Source organism: Ammodytes marinus, assembly GCF_949987685.1.
Source record: "Ammodytes marinus genome assembly, chromosome: 3".
NCBI lineage: Eukaryota > Metazoa > Chordata > Actinopteri > Uranoscopiformes > Ammodytidae > Ammodytes > Ammodytes marinus.
Genome location: NC_137232.1, coordinates 24,072,109 through 24,099,519, shown reverse-complemented (window position 1 = coordinate 24,099,519; position 27,411 = coordinate 24,072,109). Strand labels below are relative to the sequence as shown.

The 27,411-nt window shown below is 41.2% G+C and overlaps 1 protein-coding gene across 1 annotated transcript in view; it reads left to right on the top strand.

Moving 5' to 3' along the window:
- The window catches only part of LOC307248420 (uncharacterized protein), a gene marked incomplete at both ends in the record, with an annotated part of 48,461 nt that extends 26,158 nt beyond the window's left edge, over nt 1-22,303 (top strand). The window contains one exon of the mRNA XM_080024818.1: nt 22,234-22,303. Coding sequence (XP_079880944.1) covers nt 22,234-22,303 — 70 coding nt within the window. The remainder of the gene's footprint in view (nt 1-22,233) is intronic.
- Nucleotides 22,304-27,411: the final 5,108 nt, after the last annotated feature.

The following is a 27,411-nucleotide window of genomic DNA, read 5'->3' as shown; positions in this document are numbered from 1 at the left end:
CTCGGTATCCCACACAGTACATCCTTTCTCCCTCAGACCTGCATTCGACCATTCTCCCATGTGGCTGAAGCTTGGAAGAAATGCAGAACATGGATGTATCAATGCAAAACAAAAAGGCAAAGCTAACAGTTGGGCCCTCACAGTAAAGTGTTTTTAAACCCTGTGATCATTTCTTGTTCTTTTTGATCAAAATAATTATTCAAGTTGAAAGTATGGAAACTAAGAAGTGGATGCATGTGTATAAAATCTACCTGGAAATGGCTTCAGTTTGATAAGCTAGGAGGATTTATAGGTTTTCACAGGCTATTTCCTCTGCTTTATGGAGTGTCCGCTTGTTCAGTTAATGTCAAACATATAGTTAGTAAAGTGTTCTGGAGGAATGTCAAGACATATGTTTGAGTGATGACAGAGAAGACATTTTGTACACAACAATGTTGCCTATTGATGTGAATTACCACAAGACTGTAATAATCAGCAAAAAACGGAAAGCCAAAAAACAAATATATTTGAACTATGAAATTCACACAAAGGAGACACTCTATGAGCTTATTTCTGACAATTTGTACTACAGCATGTGTATTCAAATTTAGATTTTTCTGATAGTATAAAACAAAAAGTATAATTATAGGATCCTCTTTGTAATATTTGGTTTGTTTGTGTATGCTGTTATTGTCTGCTCTGTGTGATGCTACATGTAATGTACATGTTCTGTATGTGGAAATATGAGCATGTTTGAACCATTTTGCTTTGCATTTCTATTCATCAGCAGACAAAAGAAAATAATGAGCAATATACCATGACTTCTCTTCTGATCTGCAGAAAATAATTGCACTCATAATATAGGCTCCTCATTCCTCATGAGGACAATAAGGACTGTGTGTGTGTGTGTGTGTGTGTGTGTGTGTGTGTGTGTGTGTGTGTGTGTGTGTGTATGCATGTGTGTGTGTATGCATGTGTGTGTGTGTGTGTGTGTGTGTGTGTGTGTGTGTGTGTGTATGCATGTGTGTGTGTATGCATGTGTGTTTGTGTGGGTGGGAGACGCGGGGTGATGCAGGTCATTGAAATGTGTACAAGCATTCAGGCAGGTGCTGCAGGAATCAATCCCGGTGTAACAGATGGCAAGATCAATAGGAGCATGATTCTCTCACCTCATTGTACTGTACCACCCTTTGGGATAGTCGACATGCCTGTCTTCTGTAATGATTGTAGCCTATACTACACACCCACAGGATTTGAGAAGACCACTGTAAACCACTGTGAAAGAAGATAGAATTTAAGGAGCAAGCTCTAGCAGCACTTTGGTCAATCACTGAGCCATCATGCTATCTTCAGGTGAAATAAACATTTATTTGAAAGATGAAAAAAATAAATTTCCCCCAGCAGCTCACTTGTTTTCTTAATGATTCAATCTGTAACCAAGCCCAGATTGGGTTCCCAGTTATTTTGTCAGAATAACTGATAAACGTAATACCCACAGCATGAACACGTTGCCAAGGATTTTCATGAATGAGCTTGCCTACTTATAATGATGAATTGGATTTTAATTGCCAAAAGTTTGTACTGTTAATGACATTGACAATATATCAAACAGGGTCCCAACCCACACACAGTGATGCCAATTTAGATTTATGCGGATGCCATAGTTGCCACATTATAGGTGTGATACTGTACATTTTCTGTTCTCTATGGGACATAGTATGTAAAGTCCCAGAGACAGAATAATAAAAAGGAAAGTGCTGTGTGTAAAGGGAACTGTCAAGTTTGTTCTTCTTTCTTTTCTTTCTTCAGATTGATATCCAATACAGAGGATGCGGTTGCTGTGAATTCCCCTGGTACCTCTTACACTGCAATGCTACCGTACAGTACCTCTAGGGGAAAGACGTTGGTAGACAAAGCAAGTTCACCCCTAGCGAGTTTGCCAACATGAGAGAAAAAAACAGACAGATATAAGTGCATGCAGGCTAATGGATATACAGTACACACTGACAGACACATACGCATGCACACATGCACGCACGCACGCACGTAGACTTTTAGAACTTTTAGACGTGGCTAACTTACATTGCAGACAGTAGAAGGAGAGATGAAATCAGCATGATAACTTGTTCTCAATTAAAATGCAGAGCATAGCAAACTTCAACCTTCTGTTTCCATTCCTTGCACAATCAGGCTGTAGTATGTTCTCTGCCTTTCATCCTATGGCAGGCCTCCATTTTGTCTTATCATGATCATTGACATACAGAGGGCTTACACTGCATAATTGTTTTATCAGTCATGTTGCAGCAGCGAAAATGTTCAACTTGATGTGTATCCAGTAAAATTATGTCTGATTTGCGTATTCACAATTTACTAAATGTGCCTCATATTTGCTACCCTAACTTCATTCCTATAAAATGTTCATCAAAGATAAATTAAAACACCACTTGTGCCACCAATCGAAAGAAATCTTGTGGTTAAACAGCCACAACCACCCGCAGCTTGAGGACTGCCGTGCCCCTGCTCCTTCAAATTACTTGTCAGGCCAGCCTGCAATATGGAGTCAAAGCTGATTACCATCACATTTCGCCAAATGTTTTGGGAGTCTTGACTTGATGAGTTTCATAAACAATTCCCATTAAAATTGTGATGGAGTCATTAGATACCAGATATTATTTATAATTTTATGTTAAAAAAAATACTGTTAGCGGGAGGCTACAGAATATAGTCTGAAGGTTATACGGCCCATACCGTGATCGCTCATTACAAAGTGACCGCTCGTGCAAGACCGGAGTCTCTCTGGGGTACAAAATAAAAATAATAAAATAACACGCCAGCATCTGCTTTTGGTCTTCGTGGGACTTGCATGCTGACAAGCATGAGACTTCCTCAGCAAGGTCACACCACAAAAAGAATTGATTCAGCGACTAGCTTTCATTTTAACCAACCCTTGAGTCCACAACCATTCAGTGAAACCAAATGCTGAAGTATAGCTAAGGGGTTAAAATGAACACTTCACAGTGGATGTTTGAATTCTGCGGTTCTTCAGTCTTTTGGGACTCTGATTCAGGATCAAATAAATGAGTCAACTTGAAATTCCTCTCCTTACCCAAACATACACCTAATATTCAAGCGAGGCATAAAATAGTGACATATCCAAAGATGCGGGTGAGCACTGAGTGTTGTGGAGCTCCGAGGAGGTGTGGAAGCGAGGCTGAAAGAAGTAGAGATAGCTGCAGTGTGTAGGTGGCACCCACACAGCTCAACTTGGCCCAGCCTGCCCTGCATTAGCTAGAAAGCTAGGGCTGGTTTGTCTGAAGTCTCTTAGGAAGGGACAGATCAAAGGCAGGGCAAGGGGCCACAATACAGCTTACACACTTTCTGTGGCAGCAGCACACATGTACATTTATGCGCGCAAACACAAAGAAGCACATAACACACATACTGTACTCTCCTGGCTCCTATTGATTTATCTCTGTATCTCTCCTCTTCTCCTCCAGTTTCAGAGTCCCCCACAATAAAAGCCTGTCTTCCCTGGCAAAGCATTTAGCTGTTGGAAAAGTAAACTCTAGCCCACAGCCAAATGCTGCACACAATAAGAAACAAAGCTGCCATAATAAAGACTTGTTTCTATGACGAACATAGTTAGTTTGCTGCAAATTGCATGTCTTAAAGTGGAATTTTCAAACTACAAACTTGCACTTTTGAGGGAGAAAAGATGGCTTTTTCACAGAGGCCATTATTGCAACCAAAGAAGAAAGCTGCCTTTGGTTACTCCTGGAAGATGAATGACACACGCCACCAAAGAAAGAAAAAGCTCTGTAATGTTATTTGGCCATGCTAGTTTCAAGGGATGGCAATGTCAGTAAATCTGTGTTTTTTTTTCTCTCGGTCTACCGCTGTGGTTTTAGTATTGTTGAAGTATCTCAACAATTATTGAAAGGTTTTCCATTCATGGTCCCCAAAGGATAAAAACAAATGGCTTTGGTGATTCCCTGACATTTACTTTGATTTATCTATCAACTATTTTTTCCTTTTAATTTTAATTTAACCTTTATTTATACTGGAGAGATCAATTGAGGGATGAACCTCATTTGCAATGATGTCGAGTCAAACAAATGCAAAGCAAAAACAACAATACATACACAATATACAATGCAAATACAGTCATATGAAAAAGTTTGGGAACCCCTCTCAGCCGGCATTATAATTGATTCTGGTTTCACAAAAAAAATATAAAAGTGGTATGTCTTTAATTTACCAGGAACAGTTAAGTACTGGGATGTTTTCCAAACAAAGATTTTTTGAAAAGCAGTATTTGGTTGTATGAAATAAAATAAAATGTGAAAAACTGGCTGTGCAAAAATATGGGTACCCTTGTGGTTTTGTTGATTTTAATGTCTGTAACAGCATGTAAAACTGATGACTTTAAATGCATGTAACAGGGCTCACAGTCTTAAATGGGTGGGTATCATTCATAATAATGTATAATGATGTTGGTTCCATTAATGTGCACAGACTTTCAGTGAAAAAAGTGCTGATTTAAATTGAAAGGCAACAGAGACTCAATGCATTTTTTTTTTATTTAATATGCGCTTCCACTGTTTGTTATCTACTTTATATTTGTTTGCTAGACATAAAATATACCATACAGGAACTCAGAGCAGCAAACAAGTCAAGCTCAGCAGAGGAGAGGGGCATTACAATGCAATCAAACTTAAACAAATTAACATTGCACCCTCTGGCAAGTTAATAAACAGTATTCACCAAGGTTATGGTATAAACTGATGAACCTGTTTACTAGAAGCTTTAAAAGGATATAGGAGAAGGACACATCAATACCTCACAAAGTAAACAGAGAACCAATAAAAAAATTAAAAAAACTTTTTTCGAGGAAATTGGATATTGAAATTAAATAAAAGAAGGCCAGTATGAGAAAATCATTATTCATTCACAGTGGATGCCACTACATTTCATACCTCTCCAACTTTCAGAACCAATACTGCTAAAAAGTGCTTAGTTGGTAAACTCTTACACATTCAGGTTTGGACTCTGGCAGGCAGACAGAACAAACTAATTAAAACTGTGCTCTCATCTTCTCATGTGCACCATCTATCCCTTTGTTTCACTGAGCACGAGAAACTGGCTCTTTGCTACATTGCCAAAAGGAAACGTCATTATTTGACGTATCCATTAAAATGCAGCGGTGAACCACAGCTAATAAAAGAAGACAGAGGACAACAGCATGACCAGCTAACAGCATCATAAAGTTAGTGAGGGGAGCATAAATAATGGAACACTCATTTTCTTGAACCGCCTTGGTCTAGCAGCTAGTGCTTTTTCCATAGCACAGGTTTCTGCCGAGCAGCATGTAAATCTGCTTGGAATACTGGTACAGGCCCGGATGGAAATTGTATGAATGCCATGCCACTTGACTATATCAATTATGTGTATTGGTGCTGTAAAATAGTTTTTGTCAGAAAGGAAGATAAAATATAGAACCAACAGGTAAAGAAATGTGTAAATGGACTACAGACAAGGCATACATTTCTGCACAAAATCTAGTGCCAAACCATTGACTAGATATTTCATAGGGTTAATTAACAGGGCAATTATGTATAACTTACTGAAAAAAGACTACAGGTCTCATTTAAGATACTGAAAGGCTATCTGACACATGATCAAAAATCTGTCAGAACTGCAAGAACGACAAATCCCAGTTGCAGGTCCCAAGGTTCTGTTACACACAATACATTCAGTTATTCACCACACTTCTGCTACAATCATGTGCCAACCAGAACAATTTGTGATGACTTGTCTCTACAAAACATGATCACGTACGATCCAGTATCCCACTGCCCATCAACAATCCCTCTCTGGTGTCTAACTGCTCTGCCTTACTGCGACTACTGGTAAGCTTTGATTGTTGGGGCCATTTTATTGTCTCAGCAGCACATGCTCGGGTTTATGGCTTTTTGGCTGCAACCCTCCATAAAAACCACTTATGGCCATGCAGACTGGTCCGCACTGTAGATGGGTGTACCTTGGCCCCGCTGGTTTCTGCCAGTTTTTAGCAAGCTGGATCAGGGGCCGTATTCACAAAACATTTTAAGGCTAAGAGTAGGTCCTAACGTGCTGATTTAGGAGTAACTCTCAAAAATAAGGGGCGTTTCACTCCTAATTTTAGGACTCCTAACTTTTTAAGATAAGTGTAATTCACAAAGCCTTTTAGCGCTAAAACTAGCTCCTAAATCTATGAAAAGCTAAGAGTCCTCGAGAGGACTCCTAAGTCACTAAGAGTAATTCACAGACAACCATTTGATGGTGTTTTGGAGATATTTAATGATAGTGAGCTTTGTAAAAGGTACCTTTAATAGCTGTAAGGGTTTATTGATCTTAGTAAAGCTATATTTAGAAAGTATAGACACATTTATATATCATATTTATATAAAAAAATATTTATTAAGTTCCTTTTCCTGCAGTTGCTTTGGGTTTATGATGCACTGAAAGTTACTGTTGGTGTCACGTTTGGGTTTAATTTCCTACTAGAGTAGGCCTATATGTGGCGCTTCGCAGCATCTCCTCCGTTCCACAGGTCCGCTACTGTATAGTTGTGCGTCTCGCCTTTTTCCTTCCGCATGCATTTTACGATTTCGCCGGCTGTTGTTTCTAAATGGTGAATTTCCTGGTTTGTCGCTGTCTGACTATTGCTGCATAGTCGCCGTTGACAGAAATACAGTGAGAGTGCATGGCGTGCAGCTGTTCAATGAGGATATTTTTTCCGATTCAAATCATTGTAATATTTAAAATGAATAGACCTATGTGGCGCTATTGTAGGCTAATTGTGAACGAAGGTGTGGGAAACCCTGCAGTATCTTGGTTTCATGTTAAATCAGTGTCACTTGTCATTAATTGTATATAAAAACTCTTTACTTTAATACAGCAACACGATATGGATATCTCCCACAGTGTTTCTATCATAAATTCACTCTTAGGGACTCATTCCCTCTCAGCCAATCACTGTGGGCATAGAAGGTATGAACATGACATCATCCATAGCAACAGGGTCAACCACGCCCTCTAGTCTTAGCTTAGGAGTCCCTCCCATTCCTTAGTAAAAGTTGGTCTTATCAGCTTTGTGAATAGGTTTTAAGAAATTACTCCTTACTAAGAACTTTTAGTGCTCCTTAGGAGTACTCTTAGCGCTAAGATAAAATGTTTTGTGAATACGGCCCCTGATGTGTTTTCATCTGCTCCACTAAGTTTCCAGGCTGACCACTGCGTCTACGATCCTTAACGTTGCCTGTTTCTTTTTGCTTTTTCAAAAGAGCAGCACATCTTGAAACCCCAGCCTGCTTTGAAATCTTTGTCTGGAAGAGTCCTTGTTTATCCAGCATAACTAACTTAGGCATTCCTCACTTAGCATTTTTTAAATTGATAAAAAAAAAAATATTATTTATATTTTTTAAAGCATTCTTAGTTTACAGCATTTTTCCACTCCTGCCTAAAACTTTTGCACAGTACTATATTCAGAGCTGATTCTGGGGGATTCCAATTCCATCAGATCCATCCTTAGTTGCCTTGAGTAGTAAAACCCTGGATGGAAAAAAGTGAATTAAATTGCTTTTTGGTCAGCCCAACCACACCTAAGGAAGTACACTATATTGCCAAAAGTATTGGCTCACCTGCCTTGACTCGCATATGAAATTAAGTGACAACCCGTTAGATAGATCAAAATTATACAATGTTAATGATAATTTGATTTTCCGTAGATGACCTTGGAAGCCAGTGTTCAGCTGAATTCTTTAGAAAGCTTTTACCAATTAGCTCAAGGTGCAGTTGGTTTATAGTTAGCTATCTGTATTATGCTCAAAAGAGACAGAGAAAATTTGAAAAAATGCTCAAAAAACTGGATAAACTTTTGGGGAATAGATTGTCTATAAATAGCACTAGATTTTGAAAAAAATAACACTATGTGTATTTGTCTGCGTAAGAAACATGGGAAAAAAGAGCCCCAAACTTTGTGTGTGAGAGAGAGAAAGGCAACAAGAGTCAGAATGAAAGTGAAACGGGGATACAAAGGCTAATGTATCAGTGAGATCTCTCTTGCCTTTGTTCACCTGTGAAACTTTGGAGCTCTAGGACATTTTGCCTATGTTGTTTAGCAAGAAACATACTGAAGGGAATGAAAACCTTCTTTCAAGATACAACTTTACTTGTCTCCCTTCTTAAAACACTCAAATGTGCCTCCCCCCGCCCCTCAAATAAATGAAAGCTACTACGAGTAAGTCGGCACGTTGGCGACACCTTTGAACAAAAGCGGTAGTATTATTACGACGCCAGCTGTCATGAAGCTGTTTTCTAGCTCGTGCAGGCGTGCGAGATTCAAATAATCAGGAAGCAATATGGTGCGTGTCCGTGTGTTGAGAGTGTGAGGGCACCGGACTCTTTTCGGCTCCGTGAGTCTATGGGTGACACAGCATCAACTAATGCCAGTAAGTGCTAAACACACCTGATTGCAATGAGTTGATGCATTGTCACCTCTCAGAGAGCTGAACGAGTCCCCGTGTCCTCACACAAAGCGAATGAACGAGAGACGGCAGTTAGTTATGGATCACGATGAGGTAATGTGTTTATGTTGTAAATAATGACTATTTCAGATGAATAATGGTAATCTGATGATGCTGGTGAGGCAAAATAAACTTTGTTTTAGTAGGCTACCGCTCATTCATTTAGGAGTACACACTGCAGTCTAGGTTCGCTGCGTGAAATTGTGTATACGTTGCTTGGCAACGCCCTCCCGCCCGCCTATCACTTTCCCTTTTAGCTTTTCTTCATTGCATTTTCTTTTTTTTCTTTTATGGTTCAGCCCCGTTATCAGTCATTATGACGACAAACAACTGTCTCAAACAAGGCTCCCGCTCCCCTTCCCTCACCTGGAGTAATAGGCTTCTCAAATCGCGTCCCTGCGCCACACTGAAATCTGTGACCAATATAGATATGCTACCATAGAGCATGCACGCGTGAACCGAAAATCGGACTGGGTGTACGACCAGATCAAATGCAGTAATAAAAACTATATAAAAACGTCTTTCTTTGCACTGATGGTCTCGTTTGCTGTTAAAGGTAATTTATGATTATGAGAGGAAACATGAGGCTGTTTAAAAGATATTTAAATGTTACTCGTAGCCGCTTTAAATGGGCTCCAGCCTTTATCTCACTGCCATAGCACATTAGATTGACTCATAAAATGTTATCATGTGAGTGAAAGACTCATTCAGTTTTATCATTTGAGTGAAAAGGCTCCCAACATCTATTTCGCACACACGTGAGGTTCATGAAAGCTGTAGAAATTTGGAAAAAGGTGAACAATTTCTCTCTTAAAGCCACTACGAGTAACATGGCACGTTGGCGTACCCTTTGGACAAAAGCGGTAGTATTTTTACGACGCCCGCTGTCACAAAGCTGTTTTCTAGCTCGTGCCAGGCGTGCGAGTGTGAACTGAGAAGTGCGCATTATAGTGCATGTCCGTGTGTTGAAAGTGTGAGGACTCTTTTTGGCTCCGTGAGAGTGGTTTTGACACTGCATCAACTAATGCCAGTCAGTGCTACACACACCTGATTGCAATGAGTTGATGCAGCAGCGTCACCTAACTACTCTCTCTCACGGAGCTGAAAGATTACGTGTCCTCACAGAAAGCGAATGAACGAGAGACGGCAGTTAGTATGGATCATGATGAGGTAATGTGTTTGTGTTGTTGATGATGGTGAAGCAAAGCAAACTTTGTGTCAGTACCAACCGCTCATTCATTTAGGAGTAAACACTGCAGTCTAGTTTCGCTCTCGTGAAATTGTATACACGTTGCTTGACAACGCCCTCGTCCCGCCCGTAGCCTATATCACTCTCCCTTTTAGCTTTTCTTCTTGCATTCTCTTTTTTTTCTTTGATGGTTCAGCCCCGTTATCAGTCATTATGACGACAAATAACTGTCTCAAACAAGGCTGCCGCTCCCCTTCCCTCACCTGGAGGGATAGGCTTCTCAAATCGAGGAAACATGAGGCTGTTTAAAAGAAATTTAAATGTTACTCGTAGCCGCGTTAAGGGCTAATTTGGACAAAAAGATTCTGGATCTAGATAAAAAGTTGGAGGTTCACAATTTCTTTTCACAATTCATGGTAATCAATTAAATTGTTATTTTCACTTAAAAAACACAAATATCAACCTAATGGTGGAGCTCGTCTTATTGCTGCTGCAGTAGTCGGTGTTACAGGTGTTGAGGCACACACGGATTACATAACTTGCCCACCGGCCACAGTCCCATCTGTTATTCTATAATTTTTTTAAATATAATTAAAATCCATTTGTTTAATTTGTGCGTATCATAATGAGCAACATACTAGTTATCAGTACTTAGAAAACAATTAACCTGAAAGTGTCTGCTTGCAGAGCAGTGGCGTCTAACCACGTGACGAGACGATAATTTACTAATATCATATATAACAGGGGTTTTCAAAGTGTGAGAGAGTGAGTCCCCCCTCAGAGAACAAATTTCAGTGGAATTTTTTTTCAAAATCCCTGTGTGTTTTGAAAGATCTTATCATTATTTTACACATTTTAAACATATTTTTGAAACATTCTAAACATCTTTGTGCGTTTTTAAACACATTTCTTTAAACATTTTAACATTGGTTAGCTTTTTTAAAATACATTTGAACATCTTTATCCAGTGGTTTAATCCTGCTTCCTTTAAGCATGGATAGTAGTGACTGAGTGTGCAATGGAGTGAGAGAGATAGGCAGAAAGACTTGCCCAAATGATTGACTATTGTTAAATGTCATTCACCCACCCAGTGTTTTTTCGCTAGTGCCTCCAATGCCTCCTAGTGCCTGGGTGAAATTAGTAGCCAGCAGAGATCCTGACCCTCCTAGCGGGGTCCGGGGGTATGCCCCCCCGGGAGATTTTTTTTTACCTTTTGAAGTGAAATGCATGAATCTGGTAGCCTGGAAATCCAGACCCTGATATCTTGAACGATAGAGGGTCTGGCGACGATCATTAGTAATTTCCAACTCAAGGGGCGGCTCCTACTCGTGCATTTCAAATGACACTGCACGCAGTTGGATAGCACTACAACCAATCAGAGCGATGCACAAGGCGACGTAAGCCCCTTTCGTTTAGCGAACAGCTGTTAAACTGTTAAATTAAACGTTTGCCGTTGTCGGTCGGCAAAATAGAACATTCCACTTACTTGCTAATGAAAGATTTGAGTGCCGTCTTCCAAATCGTTAAGGGTCGAGGCCAAAGCAGTCTCAAACTCACACAACATATCCGCAGCCATATTTGATGTTTACTATCACGGCTTCGACGTTGCATGCACGTCACTGTCGTCATCCGGTTACGTCCTCCCCAGAGCACCATATAAAGGGCGCCCATATTAGATAGAACCAATTGAAACCATAGCCATATTTCTGGCTTTCTTGATAAAGCTTCAACGGAGCGTGTCCAGACCAACACGCGCAGCAAATTTAATTTGCCAGCGCCTAGTGGCAGGTCTGGGAATGCCAGGCTATGAATCTGGTGCACTTTCAGAGGAAAATAGAGGCTAAATCTGAGGAATTTTGTGTGAACAAATATTTTGGAGACACTGGGTCGGATGAATTAGAAGCTATTGAAGAAAGACACATGGATTTTCCATAAAAATATTTATTTAAAATAAAATATTATGCAGGGTCCTCTGGGTTGGGCTTGGAGCTCTTTTTCTTTAACGAGACATATTTCTCTGTAATATAGTGAATGCATTTAAATGCAGTGAGAGGAACTAAGCAGAAGAACTTTTGTCCAGCTATCTTCATTTCCACAGACAAGGCTGAAATAGGCTATAGACTATAATATAATACAGTATAAGTCAGTTAGCAATGACAGCAATTATGGTTATCTATTGCATCTTTTGTATACATATAAAGTACCAGTATGTTTTAAGCCAAGTATCCTTGGCAGATTTACGACAAAAATGTAATCTGCTGATATTAGCACATTTTAACAAAGTAAAACTCAGCTATGACAGTTGTTTTTCGAATCCTCATGTTTCCATATGAAGTATGATGCCACTTTTGTCAAAGAATACTTCTGAAAAAAAGTCACAGCAATTAAAGCTAAAGTAAACTACACCACTAATGTAATTTGGTAATGAAGAAAAAGGATTGTGTTTAATACGTAAACAGTATAAGCACATTTCTTTGCTAAAATATGTTCATGCTTATAATTGCCTAAAGAAAAATGTTTCAAAACATACTGTATGATTAATCAAGAGCAGGCACATTCGAGGGAAGGTGGAGTCCTAGGGTTAAGCCATGGGTCTTAAAGCACTGCATCCTGCCTCCCTGAGGATCCTCTCCGGAGCTGGATGATCATGCTTAGTGAGATGCTGTACATTCAGACCAAAAACCACTTAAACACAATAGTTAACAACAGGGTTTTTAACTTCCAACTCAACCACTAATGTGTCACGCAATAGACAAGTCAATTATGGATTAAGTTATCTAAGAAGATAGAAGTACAATCTAACTTGTCTGACCACATAAACCTGAGGTATACACAATCAAGGAGTGTTCGTTATAGATGGAAAATCAGCATATTTAACTGATTATTACACATATGTAAACAAATATTATTTATTTAAAACAAATCATGTATATTATTTAAAGAAATAATCAGTTTGATTCATACAGTTATATGTTACAGTACAGCCCAATAGTTTCAGTCTAAGAAGGGAAGGGACTGAATTGATGTATGGTCTCTCTATGTCATTCATAAATGCATTAATGCATACAGCTCTATAAATTGTTAGTGAAGTTTTGCAGCAGAACAGCAATCTATTACTTTAAAGTCATTCCGCTTAATAAACACAAGAGTCACAGGGTCATTTTTCCCATCAGTAACAGAGGTGTATAGCTTTGCCGAGGCCACTTCATTCACTCACCCCTGCACCTTTATCATTATTTCCTCTCAGCCACACCTCTTATTCATTTTTATACTTCCCTGTTCCATCCAAATTCCTTTTACTTTAAAATGTAAAAGGTAACTTCCTGACACCTTCCCTTAACACCACTGAGTACGCCTGAGAGTGTAATAAAATTGAGTGAGCTCTGCTAGGGCGCAACGTTCAAAAACGCCTCCTACTTTTTGGTTGTTTACGATTAAGATCTGTAAGATGAAAAATACAGAAGATGTCAAATAAAAAATTCTCAAACATACAGTTTTTTAAGAATAAATACATTGTCATAGGTCACTCATAATAACTTTAACCTCATGCCTGCTGTGACCTTGTCGCAAGTGATTAACAACTTGTAATACTAAACGAAAGGGAGGCAGTGGGAGGCCTTTTTCAACATGCTCCGTCTACCTGTACCCTAAAGCTACACCTCTCAATCGCTAATCCCAATCCTCCATCAACTGTCCACTTAGTGCTCGGTTTACAGCTTCTGAAGGTGTTCCAGCATCCAGCCACCACCCAATCCACCATTGTCAGACTCCATCTAAAACAAGTGAGAGGTGATTAGTCTTGAGGGTAATGTTTCTGACTATTATTAGATGATTCCATACTAACTGATGTCAAATCTCAAAACCGGAGATATAAGGTTCCAAAATTGTATAAATTAAGACTGAAGCACTTTTCTGTGTACCTTTTTTGTGTGGTTCTTGTCTCTTCGTGATGTTGTAAATAGAACCGCTATCATGCAAGACAAATTTCAGACTTACTCTGACAAGAAAGTTGTATCGTATTTATATCAAATAACTATCTCGCCTGATTGTAAAACATAATTAGTGGTCAGCTTGGGGTTCCAGTATACCCAGTACAATCCAAAAATGTGCAGATGAACAGAAATACAGAAAGAAAAATGTTATTTCTCACCGTCTGCATGCAATGGCTGAATTCAGATAAGTACTCCAGATCAGCAAACAACTACTACTATGCCTACAGTTGCTATTCTGCTAGCTTCTCCGGTTGTCCACTGTGAGCTCTTAAACTGCTGCATTCACCTCTTTGAGCTTCCTCCTCAGATCACTTCTGACCTGAGGGGCGATCAACCAAGTCCTGATTAATGGGTCTGTAAGCCTTGGAGACAATCACTCTCAGAAGGTTGGGCCAAATGGGACATTCAGCAATCACCCTTTACTGCATCGATAACCAGAGTTATCGATTAATCAGCATTACAATTTTAGAGGAGAAAAAGGCCATGATTGACAATGTGTAACAGCTCTTTATTGCACATCTAAAAAGTCCTGCTTGCTTCTTCTTTGGGGGGAAAAAGGTCCACAAAATCAATTTTAGTCAACCTGGCTCAGAGAGAGGAGATCTTTTCCGATAATATTCCAGAAGTCCGGGCTAACATCGGGTTACCATGGTGATGCATGTGCAGATGAGTGTGACGGACGACATTAAGGAATTGAACTTCCAGACCCCCCCCCCCATCCCATTTCTTAACTCTCTGAAGAACTGTTATGGGTCATTTGGTCTGAGAGGGAGTGACTTGTCTCTGTCTAAATGGCGAGGCGGTTGTGCATCTCAGGGAGAGAGGCAAAGATTGCCCTCATCAATCTAATGCCTCTCCTCCTGAGGTAATAATTTTCACAGAGAAACATGGCATCTCATTACACTGATACTCTCTATGTGTCAGTCAGCCTTAGACACCTTCACAACAAAAACTCTTCAATGAGAGGACACAGACACACATTTAGATTATTTGAAAATCTGATGGTGTACCGATTCTACGTTGGCATTGTTGATCAGATCAGATGTAATTTCCTATGTTCAAGCAGCATTTCATTCTAGTTTGACAACCTGAATAGAATCCTCTTTATCAGTGTACTGCATTTTCAAAGTTGAACTAACAGTTATTTTCATTGTCGATGAATCTGTTGAATATTTTCCAAATAACCAATTCATTAACTACAGTCATACTTAAATGAAAACTAGGCAATTAATCGAGTGATCTTTTCAGCTCTACAAGAACGCAATTTCAGTGATCGCTCAAATGACTTCGACAGTGGAGATTTTCCTTAAAATGATTCTGCTTTCAAGTAAAAAAGTGGGATGTCAGCCACATACCACACAGTTGGTGTTTTAATGCATTATTTGGTTCAAGACAAAGCCCAAAACCCTCAACTGCCCCTGTAGAGGAAACCTCAGCCAGCAAAGTCCACAGTAGATCTTAAAGTGAACTTTATATCACCGACCCCAAGTCTGTTTTCAAACAGACTGTGAAAATGGGAGATTTTAAAAAGGCCATGCCACAGAGACAGAATGAGAGCCAGCTGGACACAGAATAGGTCTTGTATGGATGTCCATGGACATGCTTTTTCTTCTTGCTTGAGGCCTCAGTCCATCCATTTACACTACTCACCAAATTCATACACGAATCATCCACTTAAAGCCACATTTACTTTATAGCCTTTCAAACACAGGTGTTACTTTTAAACTAGGATGTCATAGAAAACAACCCATCTTCCGTTGTTACCGAACACTGAGAGAGACTGTTAAATCATATGTCTTATAGTATCAGATGCTGTTGAACTTGTGATATAACGAACCCCTTTTTTCCCTTGCTTCTCCCACATATCACACTCTCTCTTCCTCTCCCCAACTAAGCTCGAGGAGATAAATGAAATGAGGGCTGGCATGTTCCCTTGACATTTTAATTAGCTGGTCTTTAATTCAGCCTGACCCCCTTTCAACTTTGATCAGCCAGCGGGAGCTCTGATAAGGACCTGTCACTCACATGCAAACACCAGGGTTATTCAACAGCAAATTGTGTCTTTGCAATTCACAGATGCTCTCTACCTGTGCTGTAATAGGGGAGCTGTTCACTGCTCAGTGAAAACTAAAAGCCCCAAACAAATGAAAATATAGCGCGTGAGCTGTGCTCATTCATCTCAGCTCTACATTCACTACATCAATGTACGGTGATAGGGTTGAATACAAATGCAGTCCTTGATTATTGAGAGTCAAGAGATTTATGGTGGTAAAAAAAATATTTGTAAGAGTATTAGCCAGCAGATCCGAAGACAAGCCTTGTGTTTCATTTGGTTTTAGTAACTCATTACATTTCGGTTTGAACTGAAAATTGGTGCATTAAAAGGCACATGTATATTTTCCCAAACCTTTATTTGCATATAAAATCCTGAAACTGCCCTTCTCTACTACTACTACTATTACTTTCGATTTAGGTAGGTTTAAATGGTAACTTTTTTAAATGTGTTTCGAATAATTGGCGCATAATTGTGAAGTGGAATTACATTTTTTTTATAAATAAAAAACTGAAAAGTGTGGCGTGCAAAAGTATTCAGCCCCCTGAGTCAATGCTTTGTAGAACCACCTATCGCTGCAATTACAGCTGCAAATCTATTTGGGGTATGTCTCCACCAGCTTTGCCCATCTACAGACTGACATTGTTGCCCATTCTTCTTTAAAAAATAGCTTGAGCTTCAGATGTAGCATCAGTTGGATGGAGAGCATCTGTGATCAGCAATTTTCAAGTCTTTCCAGAGATTCTCAATTGTATTGAGGTCTGGACTTTGACTGGACCATTCTAACACATGACTATGCTTTGATTTAAACCATTCCATAGTAGATCTGGCTGTATTTTTAGGCTAGTGGTCCTTCTGGAAGGTGAACGTCCACCCCAGTCTCAAGTCTTTTGCAGACTCTAACAGGTTTTCTGTCCTGTATTTGGTTCCATCCATCTTCCCATCAACTCTAAACAGCTTCCCTCTTCCCTGCTGAAGAAAAGCATCCCCAAAGCATGATGCTGCCACCACCATGTTTCACGGTGAGGATGGTGTGTATAGGGTGATGTGCAGTGTCAGTTTCCGCCACACATTGCATTTTGCATTCAGGCCAAAAACTTCAAGTTTGGTCTCATCTGAATATGCTGTGTCCCCCGCATGGCTTGTGGCAAGTGTTGGAGGAAGGTGCTCTGGTCAGATGAGACCAAAATTGAAGTTTTTGGCCTTAACGCAAAGTGCAATGTTTGGCAGAAAACTAACACTGCACATCACCCTGAACACACCATCCCCACCGTGAAACATGGTGGTGGTGGCAGCATCATGCTGTTGGGGTCCTGTTCTTCAGCAGGGATAGGGAAGCTGGTCGGAGTTGATGGGAAGAAGGATGGAGCCAAATACAGGGCAGAAAAACCTGTTAGAGTCTGCAAAAGACTTGAGACTGGGGTGGAGGTTCACCATAGGTTAAATACCCTAAACATACAGCCAGATCTACTATGGAATGGTTTAAATTAGGGCTGTCAAGCAATTAAAAAAAATAATCAAATTAATTACAGGCTCTGTGATTAATTAATCTAAATTACCCGTGCGGGCTGTGTATGCAAGCTACAGGTGCCGAGCTGTGCACCACTTTTGCACCGGGTCAAAGGGCACTATATAAGTGCGATTAATCTGCGTTAATTTTTTTAATCGCGTTCATTTTTCTGTGATTAATTAATCGAAATTAACGCGTTAATTTGACAGCCCTAGTTTAAATCAAAGCATAGTCATGTGTTAGAATGGCCCAGTCAAAGTCCAGACCTCAATACAATTGAGAATATCTGGAAAGACTTGAAAATTGCTGTAGACAGACGCTCTCCATCCAATCTGATGCTGAATCTGAAGCTTGAGCTATTTTGCAAAGAAGAATGGGCAAAAATATCAGTCTCTAGATGGCGGAGACATACCCCAATAGACTTGCAGCTGTTATTGCAGCGATAGGTGGTTCTACAACGTGTTGACTCAGGGGGGCTGAATACTTATGCACGCCACGCTTTTCAGTTTTTTATTTCTAAAAAAAATTTAAAACCATATTTCATTTTCATTCCACTTCACAATGATGTGCCACTGTGTGTTGGTCTATCACATGAAATCCCAATAAAATAAATGTACTTGTGTGGTTTTAAAGTGACAAAATGTGGAAAATTCCAAGGAGTATGAATACTGCAAGGCACTATTGCAAGGCACTGTATGTCCAACAGGCCTTTGCTTAATGTTCACATTTACAAAACACACACTCACTCATACTCATCCGCTTTTTCACGGGGTCGGTCGCAGGGGGAAAAGAACCAGAAGGGGACCCCAGAATTTCTTTCCCACATCAACCAGCTCTGACTAGGGGATACCAAGGCGTTCACAGGCCAGTGTGGATATATCATCTCTCCACCAAGTCCTGGGTCCTCACTGGGGCGTCCTCAAAGCTCAGCGTGTGTGGAACAATATTCTACTTTTAGCTAGAAATTGAATAAGTTAATTCCAGTGTTTAGTGAACACTGAACAGGCATCCCTTTCAGGACTTGCACAGCCATTTTTTTGACCCATTAATGCCTCTAACCAGTAGCTTGGAAAACCAGAACTGCCGCTGGCAAATTTAAATTTGCTCAGCGTGTTGGTCTGGGAACCGTACGCTCCATTGAAGCGCATTAAATATTTCCGAAAATTCTGAGCTACGTTTCAACAGTTTTTTTTTCTGATATGGGCGGGCCAGACCATATGGTGCTCTCAGAGCACTGCTCTGGGGCGGACGTAACCGTATGACGACATTGCTGTGCAGGCGCTGTCGAAGCCGTCATATAAACAACAGAGATGGCTGCGAATATGTTGTTTGAGTTTCAGACGGCTTTGGCCTCGACACTTAACGATTTGGAAGACGGCTATCAAATTTTTCATTAGCAAGAAAGAGCAATGTTCGGTTTTGCCGACCAACCACGGCAACAGTTTAATTTACCACGCTGTTCGCTAAACGAACAGGGCTTAATATGTCACCTTGTTCATTGCTCCGATTGGTTGTAGTGCTATCCAATTGCGTGCGGTGGTATTTGAAATGCACGAGTAGCTGCAGCCCCTTGAGTTGAGAAGGTCTATTGATCGTGGCCAGCCCCTGTATCGTTTTAGATGTGTGTCTGGATTCCCATGCTATCTAACCAGCCAAAACAGCCAATTATCAGTGAAATCAAATGGAAGCTAGTTGTCAAATCAACTAGACAAAGTACTGTCAGCACCACTGTCTTCATGCCGCCAGACTGTCATAATCCAACTCTGACCTCTTCTGCACTATTATCTTTAGATCCACCAAGCAAAGTGGTCCCATCAATCAGGCAGCTTGCCCACCGACAGCAGCCAGTTTATGTGTGTCTGTGACTGGTGGTCCTACTTCCGATTTATAAATGGGATTGGAGAGTGTCTACAAAAGCTGAAATAATACCACCCCTCACCGCACACACACGTATAGCCTCTCTGCCTGCCGCTGCCCTTTGTTCCCGTGCTGATTGAATCTGAAGATGCTGCGGCGACTTTGCCCACCGCACTCACTTATCAAACTCCTTCTCTTGTACGGTTTATTATACAGGTATCTGAGGTATGATGTCTCTTTCTTTGCCTCAGTTCCTCTTTCTAGATCCTCTGACAGTCTCCTCTTATGATTCTCTGAACCTCTCTCTCTACTCATAATTATCTTTTATTCTGTACTGCTGTGCCTCATACATACATACTGTCTTTAATTTCTGTTCTCACTTGGCCCTTCCTTTCTTCACTATCTCTTATTCAACAACCTGTAGACAATATTCATTACCGTTCAACAGGCGTTATGGTAGTTCACAGTAAAGCAAGACATGGCCATTAACTCAATTTACAGAAATATGACCAGAAGAAAAAAACAACAAAACCAGTGAATCATGACAGTAGATTTGCGCCACTGAGTTTAACTGTGAATATGTTATGTACTCCCGGGACTAGATAGAAATTACAGTGCACATATAAATAACAGTGATGCAAGTGGTGGAGAAAACCCCATGGTTATGTTTCAAGGGTATGCATTTTCCAATAATGCACTGCTGTGCCCTGATAAAGCCCAACAGCAGTTAATAATTCCAACAAAAATCATTGCTCCATACTAAACTCTATTTAAGATGGTTGACTTTTAATTACAGTGATTTAATCACACAATAGACCAGGTATTTTAACCAAGACTGTATTATAACATAATGAAACAGTGTTTAAGTCTGAAGGCAATAAGAAAAAAGTTAAGCAGTTGTGTATACAATTCGTTAGACAACTTCTCAAGGCAAATATTTAGAGCTTTGCCACTTTTTCTAAAATATTTTAAATAAATCATGTAAATCTACTAATCTGTCAGACGGTGACTCTTAGTAGCATTTACACCGTCTTATTCAGCCAGGGCTCCCTTGATAGGCTGTGCTTCCCCTTGTAAAAGCCAGCTTCTTAACTCTTTCTAAACCTGTTGATCCCCTCTACGACTTGTGCCCATGTATGTTTGATGTGCTACACAGCCGAGGCTTACTGCGCGTGAATCATGTATTATCTCTTGTCCTCTGCTCCTGCTCAGGCATCTCTCTTTTCGTCTGATTTCATTTTCCAGTACAGATGTCAGGCATGTAGAGGGACCTGTCTATCACATGGTGAGGGGCGAAATGAACAATGTATTTCCTGCCCTGGGCCACAATCGCACTGCATCTTCACAACGGGCCACATAAATATTTAAACATTTTAAAAAGCTATTATTAAACACAAGTCATTCAAACAAAAACAATGGCCACAGAGAGGAATCATTTGTGTACGCGTGAGAGAGCTGCAGAGAGATGTGATCTCGTAGCACTAGAGTTTTAAATAACACTAACAAGCAGCTGAGGTTTGACAGAAGAGAGTAAGGTCAGCTAAGAGAGTAAGCAATAGTTATAAACTAGGGCTGTCAAATTAACCTGTTAATTTTGATTAATTAATCACAGAAAAATTAACGCGATTAAAAAAATTAACGCAGATTAATCGCACTTCTATAGTGCCCTTTAACCCGGTGCAAAAGTGGTGCGCAGCTCGGCACCTGTAGCTTGCATACACAGCCCGCACGGGTGAAAGGGAGAAAAGGGAGAAAAGTAAAGAGAGAAGCAGAGGAAAGGGCGGGGCCGAAGGCTCTATGGACGGTTTATGGGATGCTTTGGGCAAATAAGCATGAAGGTAGGAAGACATCTTACTTTATTCTCCGCAGTGTCTGTGCATTATTGATTTAGTGGGTGCATCAATATAGGTTCAAAAAAGTATTTCTCAATCTTCCTCCGTGTGTCTCAATTTTGTTTGCTAGCTGTCTCGTCTCCCGCGTAAATGGACACCCGCCCCGTGTGTGTGTGTGTGTGTGTGTGTGTGTGTCAATATTTTTGCCTATGAGTACGACGATGGTGAATGAATCGGCATAGGCATATGTGGAAGTGCAGCGCTGTCTGTTGTGGAGACAGAAGTTACGAGAGACAGAGAGCGAGCGAGAGAGAGAGAGAGAAACAAACTGTAGCAGGCTATACAGCTATTTATAAACAGGTATAAAAGTGTCATAAAAGTATGCGATTAATTTAGATTAATTAATCACAGAGCCTGTAATTAATTAGATACATTGTTTTAATCGCTTGACAGCCCTAGTTATAACTGTATTATACAAGCAATACGTTTGTACGAAAAAGAGCTGCACATAATCCTGAGTTCAATGTATAAGCCTTTCTTAAACTCTGGCCCCCATCCCCTTTTTACCCAATCTTTTTCTACATTGTCCCCCCTCTGTATGACCCCTTTGCTGCTACAAGAACCTTTCCACATTTTTCCCTCCCAACTCTGTTAACCACTTTTGCTGAACAAAACCTTTCAGCAGGAGAGCTTTGTATTACCATTTTAGTATTTCTCTAACTTAACCTTCTTTGACCTGACCTCACAAAAGCACAAAAAGCGGAATAGTAATTCAATATCCAAGAATCTGGAGAAATGTTCTTCACAGAAGCAGAAAAGAACGAATTAGGCCGTTCTGCACTGACCATGTGCTTTAATCTTACTCTAAGCACGCACAGCAAGCGTTCTAAGGATAAGCATATAAGACAAACACACAATATAACCCTAAGAAAACCTTTTTATCATATACAACTATTCCAACCTGTTATTGAAAAATATACCTATTATGATGATTATTTGCTATCATTTAAAATCTTAGCTCCTAGCTCAAAAAACTTTACCGAAATTATCTCCTTTTGTGTTTGAACAGTAATTAACTGTATAAATGAGCCAGATGCCATTCAAGCTGGATTTTTGCAATGGTTATTATAGTCATCCAAGTTCTTATTGGCCTCCAGTATACGGTAGCTTTCCGTCATAGTCCTTGTAACAGTCTGCCTCAGTAATCTGCCAGGGAGCAGACAAACATCAGTTGGTCTTATCTCTACCTCTCAGGAGCAGCCAGGAAAGGAGGCAGGTGGCCCAGAGGCAACACAGACAGGAGCAGACTGAGGCAGACTCATGAATTGAGTCAACCCGCAAATACAAATGGCTCATTAAACACATGCATACATACACATCTCAAACTACACATACACCAACCAACACATTTCTTCTGGAAAGATGGGACTGAGTTCATCGGACAAACACTGTGTTTTCTGAAAAGCAGGAATAATTTGCGGCTACGAGCAGTGGTCACAGTATAAATTATGCAGTACACAAGGATGAGATACCAGAACCATTTTAACATTTCCAGTAAGGCTGAACAGAAATATATACCTGTAGTGGCAATATTGAATGCTGCAGCTGATGCATATTGAAGGGCTTTATTATACATTGCATACATTAGCATCAGAGTGATTTTCAATATTTGCATTTCATGCAAGATTGCACTGAAATTCTCCTCGATATTGCTCTCCTTTTGCCAAAGTCAGTGAAAAGTCACATTCTGTATTGGATTTCAGAAGACAGAGAAACGTGATGTCTTTACGGCAGACTGCATGTTCTGGCACTTGTATTCATAACACACTGGAGGGGTGGCTTAAAAACATAAAAAGCATATTATCCTGTATATGAATATGATCCGAGCATGTGTGTGGTTAAGATATCTTTTGTAACAGTAATTGAAAAGTTTCTTGTGGTAATTTTTTGTACACAGGGAACTGAACATATCTATCTGGTGTAAGACCAGCACCGACACGCGCAATCTGTAAGCCTTTGTGTCGTTTTAAAAAGACAAATTCACAGCGAAAATACGTGCTCTGAGAAAAGAGGATATGTATGCAACCGGGTGCTTCTAACACCCAGTTAAAATCAATAAACACATGCTGAGTTGATTGTTGATGGTTTGAGCAAATCCCGAATCCGCTCAGTTTTTACACATAAGCCTCCTGTGACGTTTTTTTTTATTCTTGTCTTTACAGAGCACAGGAGGTACCAGTTGGATGGAAGCCTAAACACAACACTGCATCCTGTCCTCTAAATAAACTACAGCGACAAAAAAACAACAACACACATCGCTCAGTCAATTCCTGAAAGGTCTGGACTACACTTGTTGAACAAATTCTGCAGCTTTTGTGAGTTGGTTTTGTCAAACAAAAACATGTGATGGACGTCACAGAGAAAAAATAAATAGTAAGGCAATTCATACTGGAATTGACAAAATTCAGCTTTCAGAATGTAGGAACAATAGCTACATTCATGTCCAGGGTTTTTCCTGGCTCAGAATGGGCCTTTGGGGGGTCAGTACGCGACCAACTTTTTGGGGTCGCGACAGTAAAGGCAAACGGTTTGTGTATTTTAAGAGGGGTGTGGGGTTGGGAGAGGGGTGTTTCTGTCCAGCTCAAGAGCATTTCAGTCAGCCTGTCAATCATTAGCCCCTTTTACACAGAGATTGCGGCATATTGACGGAACAACATCACTCCAAAATGCCGGCTTTGCTTGCTTCTGTGTTATTTACACAGAAGCAAGCAACGCCGGCCTGCTGGCGCATCAGTAGCGCCTTTTACACAGCGATCCGGAATGAAAGAGGTGCTTGTAAACAGCGTCAGGTGTGACGTAAACATTTAGCGCCGCGCCGGTCAGCTGCTTTACAACAACAATACTGGCCGGTGAATTGAGAGCAGAAGTGCTGGAGCTTGCAGTAAGAGGGCCGTATTTTACTGTCCCCACAATGTGCCAGTTGATCTCGCTACGCGCTGAGTCCAACATCTCTGGGACACTGTTAACCAAACTGACAAAAATCACTCCGCTGCTCACTGCTTCACCTCTGTGTCTGTCTGTGTGTGTGTTTGTGTGACAGGTTGGTTGTGAGCGAGTCTCTTTGTGAGACAGACATAAACATACACACAGTGTGTGAAGTCACGTTACTGTAGGCAGAAATAAAGTGTGGATATACGCTCAGACTTAGGATAATAATAGCGGCGGCGGAATCCAGTCAAGACGATGTGAGTACGTTTGGCCGCATATTAAGACAGTAACTTCAGGCTGCAGCCCGCAATGTAAACGTTCCGCAGTAATTTTCTCCATGAATTGTGTTATTTATACATACATACATCTTCAACCGCTTATCCGAAATCGGGTCGCGGGGGCAGCAGCTTGAGCAGGGAACCCCAAACTTCTCTTTCCCGGGCCACATCAACCAGCTCTGACTGGGGAATCCCGAGGCGTTCCCAGGCCAGTGTGGAGATATAATCTCTCCACCTAGTCCTGGGTCTTCCCCGAGGCCTCCTTCCAGCTGGACGCTCCTGGAACACCTCCCTAGGGAGGCGCCCTGGGGGCATCCTTACCAGATGCCCGAACCACCTCAACTGGCTCCTTTCAACGCAAAGGAGTAGCGGCTCTGCCCCGAGTTCCTCACGAATGACTGAGCTTCTCACCCTATCTCTAAGGGAGACGCCAGCCACTCTCCTGAGAAAACCCATTTCGGCCGCTTGTACCCGCAATCTCGTTCTTTCGGTCATTACCCAGCCTTCATGACCATAGGTGAGGGTAGGAACAAAGATCGACCGGTAGATCGAAAGCTTTGCCTTACGACTCAGCTCTCTTTTCGTCACAACAGTGCGGTAAAGCGTATGCAAAACCGCCCCTGCTGCTCCGATTCTCCGGCCAATCTCACGTTCCATTGTTCCCTCACTCGAAAACAAGACCCCGAGGTACTTGAACTCCTTCACTTGGGGTAAGGACTCATTCCCTACCTGTAGCAGACAATCCATCGGTTTCCTGCTGAGCACCATGGCCTCAGATTTAGAGGTGCTGATCCTCATCCCAACCGCTTCACACTCGGCTGCAAACCGATCCAATGAGAGCTGAAGGTCACAGGCCGATGATGCCATCAGAACCACATCATCCGCAAACAGCAGAGATGAGATCTTCAGACCACCAAACTGCAACCCCTCCCCACCACGACTACGCCTTGATATCCTGTCCATGAATATCACAAACAGGATTGGTGATAAAGCGCAGCCCTGGCGGAGGCCAACCCCCACCGGAAACGAGTCCGACTTACAACCGAGAACCCGGACACAGCTCTCGCTTTGAGCGTACAGAGATTGGATGGCCCTGAGAAGAGACACCCTCACCCCATACTCCCGCAGCACCCCCCACAGTATCTCCCGGGGAACCCGGTCATAAGCCTTCTCCAGATCTACAAAACACATGTAGACTGGATGAGCAAACTCCCAAGCTCCCTCTAGGATCCTTGCGAGAGTGAAGAGCTGGTCCGTTGTTCCACGGCCAGGACGGAATCCGCATTGTTCCTCTTCAATCTGAGGTTCGACTATCGGCCGAACCCTCCTTTCCAGCACCTTGGAGTAGACTGTTATTTATGTTGGGGGATAATGCTTTGTTAGCTAGATGGAACTCTTGTTAAACATATTGGCCGATTAGAATTATTATTTGTAGAGTGTGCGAGTCTTGAGTTGTGTTAGCAAAACAGTAGCTCTGTGGCTAACAGCTGAGCCCGAGCCTTCAGTCAGCTGAAGCAGACAGTCTAGCGGGGCGAGCAGACTATTCCACCGTTCCTTGGTCGTTCCTATTTACTGGCGTACTGAACTACGTTTTAGTTGCATAAGAACCTAGAGCAAGAGCCCTCCGCTGCGCGTCGGGCTCCTGCTTCAGCTTGTCGGTCTTTATTTCTAGCAAGTGACCCGTTCGCTATACTTTATCCCTTACTTAGCCTAGCCTAGCTTTCCCATTGTACAACTTCTCCTGGGCAGAAATAGACTCATACACTCTGCAAAATGAAGCGCGGGGGTTTGGATTGAGCAACGGACCTTATGATCAGCTAGATTATACGCCGTTCCTTTTATTTGGTGATTTTTACGGGACATCAGGCCGCCGTGGTTAATGTTAAACACACGTCCTTCAACTGCTAACATGGTCGCATGTTTAGAACGTAGACTATGGAACGTCAAACGCCCCCCAGTTCCGCATCAACAAGCTGGAGCATTTAAACAGAGAGGCGGAACTGATCGTGTCGGGAATCTTACTACCCCCCGAGGTAGTAAAATTCCCGGAACGATCACTCGCACCTTTCTTCCCTCGTTCCGCAACTGTCGCATTTATACAGCAGGGCGGAGGGCCGAAAGGCCGGCATATTCCCGGCTTTCACTGGCTGTGTAAAAGGGGCTACTGCGTTACCATGGAGCTCACTGACGCTTATGAAATCACAATAAACAACCTGTAGATATGAAGTCAAAATACTAATAATGACTAGGCCTACCTATTTAATACTTTAATTGTTTCTAATTGATCTAAACCATGGAAGAAGGTAGGGCTGCTCGATTATGAAAAAATCATAATCATGATTATTTTGAGTAATCACATTGTGTTATCACGATTATTAAAGACAGTTAATCATTGATTTAAGAACATTATGCATTTATTTTACTTTTAACAAGGTTTTTTTCTAAAAACATCATGACTTTGGACTTTAAACAAATGCCTAATTGAACTGAAAACAGGGAGAATAGAAATAGGCTAAATAAGTGAAACATATTTTTAATAATTTAATAAAAATATGTCAAAATAAAAATAACCAGTTGTAAATGGTGTTGATAGGGCACGTCTTTTGCTAGCATTGAATGTAAGGGCATGATTTATTTATGTCTCATGGAGCTGGCTGGATAGGCAGTTGCATTGTAGTGTTGACTGTTGTGGTGGCAGGATGTTTTTTATTCAGTGATTACTTGGTCTGTGATTCGACTTAAAGTGAATAAACAAATTGGTCGGGATGTTTAGAGGTGCAGATCAGGTCGTATTTCTCTCTCTCTCTCTCTCTCTCTCTCTCTCTCTCTCTCTCTCTCTCTCTCTCTCTCTCTCGCGATCACGTATGTCACGTTACTCGCGTGTCCGCGCGTGACATATCTTGCACATAATTTTAGTTTGTTGTGAGTCTGAAGTGTTTTCAGACAACACAATTAGTTTTACCTTTATTCTCGTCATCTAGAAGTTTTTCAAAACACCCGGCAATGCGCGACATCTCCCTGCTACTCTCTGGACCAGCCGATAGCTTAACTATCAGGTGAGGGAGGGGCCGAGCGGAGCTCACGGCTGAAAGGGTGCGCTGCATTTATAAGCCTGCATGCCCCGGCGAGCGGAACAATGATAGTTTAATAACGATTATCCCCGACC